General features: G+C 51.1%; 1 protein-coding gene across 1 annotated transcript in view; it reads left to right on the forward strand.

Annotated features, from left to right (window-relative positions):
• Positions 1 to 3,365, forward strand: part of MYT1 (myelin transcription factor 1) — a gene marked incomplete at its 3' end in the record, with an annotated part of 29,364 nt that overhangs the window by 11,448 nt on the left and 14,551 nt on the right. The window contains exons 4-5 of the mRNA XM_010086671.1: positions 1,958 to 2,020; positions 2,801 to 3,048. Coding sequence (XP_010084973.1) covers positions 1,958 to 2,020; positions 2,801 to 3,048 — 311 coding nt within the window. The remainder of the gene's footprint in view (positions 1 to 1,957; positions 2,021 to 2,800; positions 3,049 to 3,365) is intronic.

A 3,365-nucleotide genomic window follows, 5' to 3' on the forward strand; every position in this document is an offset into this window, starting at 1 on the left:
TCCTACTTACTTTTTACTGCAGGCTTCATTTCACCACATCAAAAATGGGGGTAGGGGGTGTAGAATCAGCTTTAATTGAGGCAGGAAAGCTCATAAAAGCCTGTAGCATCTTCATCAGAGCTGCTCTTGTTTCCCACTGAATAAGGTCTTTCTCAGGCAAGTCACTGGTAACATAAACACCGCTCTGTCTTTTGGCATGCAGTCACTCATGGCTGGGGGCGATTAAAATTAAATAGACTTTCAGATCATCAGCAGAGGGAACAGCGAAGGGGGGACCTCCCTCTTTCAGTTCTGCACCTTAGCTGGGCGAGATCTTTTTTATTTCTGGCCTGGGGTGTTTTGCTGGGGAAGGGATGCCTCGTGGGCACGTAGGGGCTGGATCTGTGTGTGCACACTGGAAAAGCTGGGAGCCGTCCCCCAGGCGGTGGCCTTGGAGGATGCTCTGCATCTTGGGTTGGAATTGGGCCATAAGCAAAGGGGACAGCAGTAAGGAGGGACTTCATCTTGGAGGGATTCATCTTGGAGTGTGAGGGAGGTGCAGCTTACACCCATGGCCACACATCCGCCCCACCTAGAAAGCCGTGTCCCCTTAGGGGACATGCTGCTGCCATCATTTGTCCTCTTCGCATTAGCTTTGCTAAACTCAAGCAAGCCAGTTTCCCCAAAAGAAGGATCCCTACTCCCCTGACAGTTCCGTAGCCCTCTCCTGTCCCGGTTTTGGGCTGAAGTATGTTCTTTGAACACAGTGATCTGCCCTGTGCAGGCTGTTCTGGGGAGCTGAGCCATTAATAGCCCACTGGTGTACACAGAGTTGCTGCATCCATCAGCACACTCCGATCCTCCTTATCCTGAGCTTTCTGCAAGCACTGAGCTCTCTGCTGAGAGCAGAAATTCTGAGTCCCTAAAGCCTAACTTGGCACTTGGTACTATTTAATGTTGTCCAGTGTTTTTTATTCCAAGAATAACAGGCTGTCCAGATCCCCCCTGGGCTGGCGATGCCTTCTCCCTTTGCACTGTCATCAAGAGATTTCATTAACGCTTCCAACTTCCCGGGCCGAGGGTGATACGGTGCTAAATGAGGTTATTAATCCTACATGACTCCAAGAATTCCTCAGACGTCAGGCAAGTCACTTGGGCATCCTCTAATCAATGCCATAATCTGGTTTTTGCCAGAAAATGTTTGCTTTAATGTCTCTTATCTGGAGCCCTTATAGCTCCTGGAGCTGGGACTAATTACCCCTGCAGGGGAGACGCGCGGCCCCGCGCAAGGGATGCAGCAAGCCGGCAGCATCCCTGCAGCCCACGGCAAAGGCAGCAGCAGCTGCGAGCACTGCCCAGAGCTCCCTGGAAGTCTTTAACTTCTTCTGCAGAGCAGCAGAAACAAATGCAGGGATTTGGGAAATCTGGTCACCTAAATCCCACCCATTCCCCCCAAAATGAGGCTCCGAGGTGCTTTTGAGGATGTTTGTCCTGGTGATCTCTTCCCAACGTGCTCTGGGTAAAACCTCCTCGAGGAGGTTACTTCAAGGAACCCCAGTTCCCTGCTAAGCCATCAAACAAGCGAAAAGCTCGTGTTTTCCTCCTGCACCAGAAAATTGAAGAGTGGCTGTGGGGAGGCAGAGTGCAGTAGTTGTCTGCTTTTTAAAAGCTTGCTGCTACACATGCAAATCTTTAATTAAACATACTCATAAAACTATAATGAACCGTTCATCTAATTAAATGGGGTGAGTCATTTCATTAATTTTTAGCAAACTGCAAGGCTGCTCTCCTGCCCTTCTCGCTTGGAATTCAAAGGGACAAGCTGAACCATTTGAGGGAAATTATCTTCCCTTTTGCGGTTATTTTGTTCCTTGTGCACAGAACCTGTTTAACTGACCATAGTTTACACACTTCTAATTAAAAATGAATTATCCGAATCCTGTTGCTGTTCTTGATGGTTGCTTCTTTCCCTCCCAAGCTGTCCAACCCCAGGCTGTAACGGCTCAGGACACATCCGTGGAAAGTATGCGAGACACAGAAGGTGAGGCTGGGTCAGAGGTAGCCGGGATGGAAAAATGCCAGAAAAAAACCCAAAGACAGATGTTCACTGGAGAGAGGCTGGTCTAGAGCAGCAACCCGACTTGCCCCACCCCAAATCTGCCTGCCAAAGAGACAATTTTCCATCTTTCCATCAGTCCATGAGGGATCCTGGGGGATCTGCTTCACCAGGCTACCAGTAGCCTTCCCCCAGACCCCAGACCAAGGCAGAAGCACCTGGCTCGGGCACCTGGGGTTGATGGGAGCTGTTGGCAGGCAGAGATTTTAGTCTGCTCGGTGCCTCTAGGGATGGGGAGGGGAACTGAGAGCCCACTAGCTGCCTTTGAGGCCAGGCCAGCCTTAACTGGTGGCTTTCATCACCCTATAATGGTGAAATGGGAGTAGTTGGACATGCCCCAGGCATTGGTTCTGCATCCCCTGTCTGGTTTCATGGTGGCACTGGTGGCCATCACCAACAGCGGTGCTGGGAGCTGCTGGTCCTGCTGCTCCCATGGACCAGATTGCTGGAGTGAGTCCAGCATCCTTGCGCTGACTTCTGAGTAAAGTCGACAAAGTTGCACAAAGTCAAGGTGTGAGAGCAACTCTTCTGGCCATGAAAGGTCGAAACAGCTAAAAATCTGGGCTGATGGATTTTTTTTTAATTATTTTTTTTTTAGTATTTGTGTATTTGTCCCCCTTGCCTTTGCGTAACCGGTTCAGATGCCGTAGCCGAGCCTTTCTCACCGGGCAATGTCTCCTCTCTGCTCCTTGACTCCATCTGCAGTTTACAGAGCTGCCCTCTAGCCAAGAAGAGGAAACTTCAGGATGCGGAGTCCGAACATCTGGTGTCGAAGAGAAAATCCCATCCGCTCAAGCTGGCCTTGGATGAAGGCTACAACGTCGACAGTGACGGCAGCGAGGAGGCCGAGGCGAAGGAGGAGTCCGGCTCCGACGAGTCGGAGGGGATGCTGGAGGAGGACGAGGCGGAGGCGGTGGAGCAGGAGGAGACCCGCAGCCCAAAGCCGGCAGAAGGTGTTTATCATTATCGATTGCAGAGCTGGGTTCTGCAGATGCATCAGGGGCAGGGAGTGTTCATACCAGGAGTTACAACTCCTCTGAATTACGTACAGGATGGGTCCTTCAGTCATTACGTTTGGTGGAAGCACAATGGCAAAATTCTGTTAAGCTAAGAGCGGATACACACAGATTATCCCCAGTGTCTTAAAAATGAGAGCTTTTCCATCAGGGATGCTCCCTGGAGAAAGACCCACAGAGAGCACAGAGGAGCTCACCGCGTGGCTCAGATGGCAGCGGGGGTCCCACATCGGTGCCTCGAGGGGCTCGGCTTC

Source organism: Pterocles gutturalis, unplaced genomic scaffold (genome assembly GCF_000699245.1).
Source record: "Pterocles gutturalis isolate BGI_N339 unplaced genomic scaffold, ASM69924v1 scaffold12741, whole genome shotgun sequence".
In the NCBI taxonomy this organism is placed as follows: Eukaryota; Metazoa; Chordata; class Aves; order Pterocliformes; family Pteroclidae; genus Pterocles; species Pterocles gutturalis.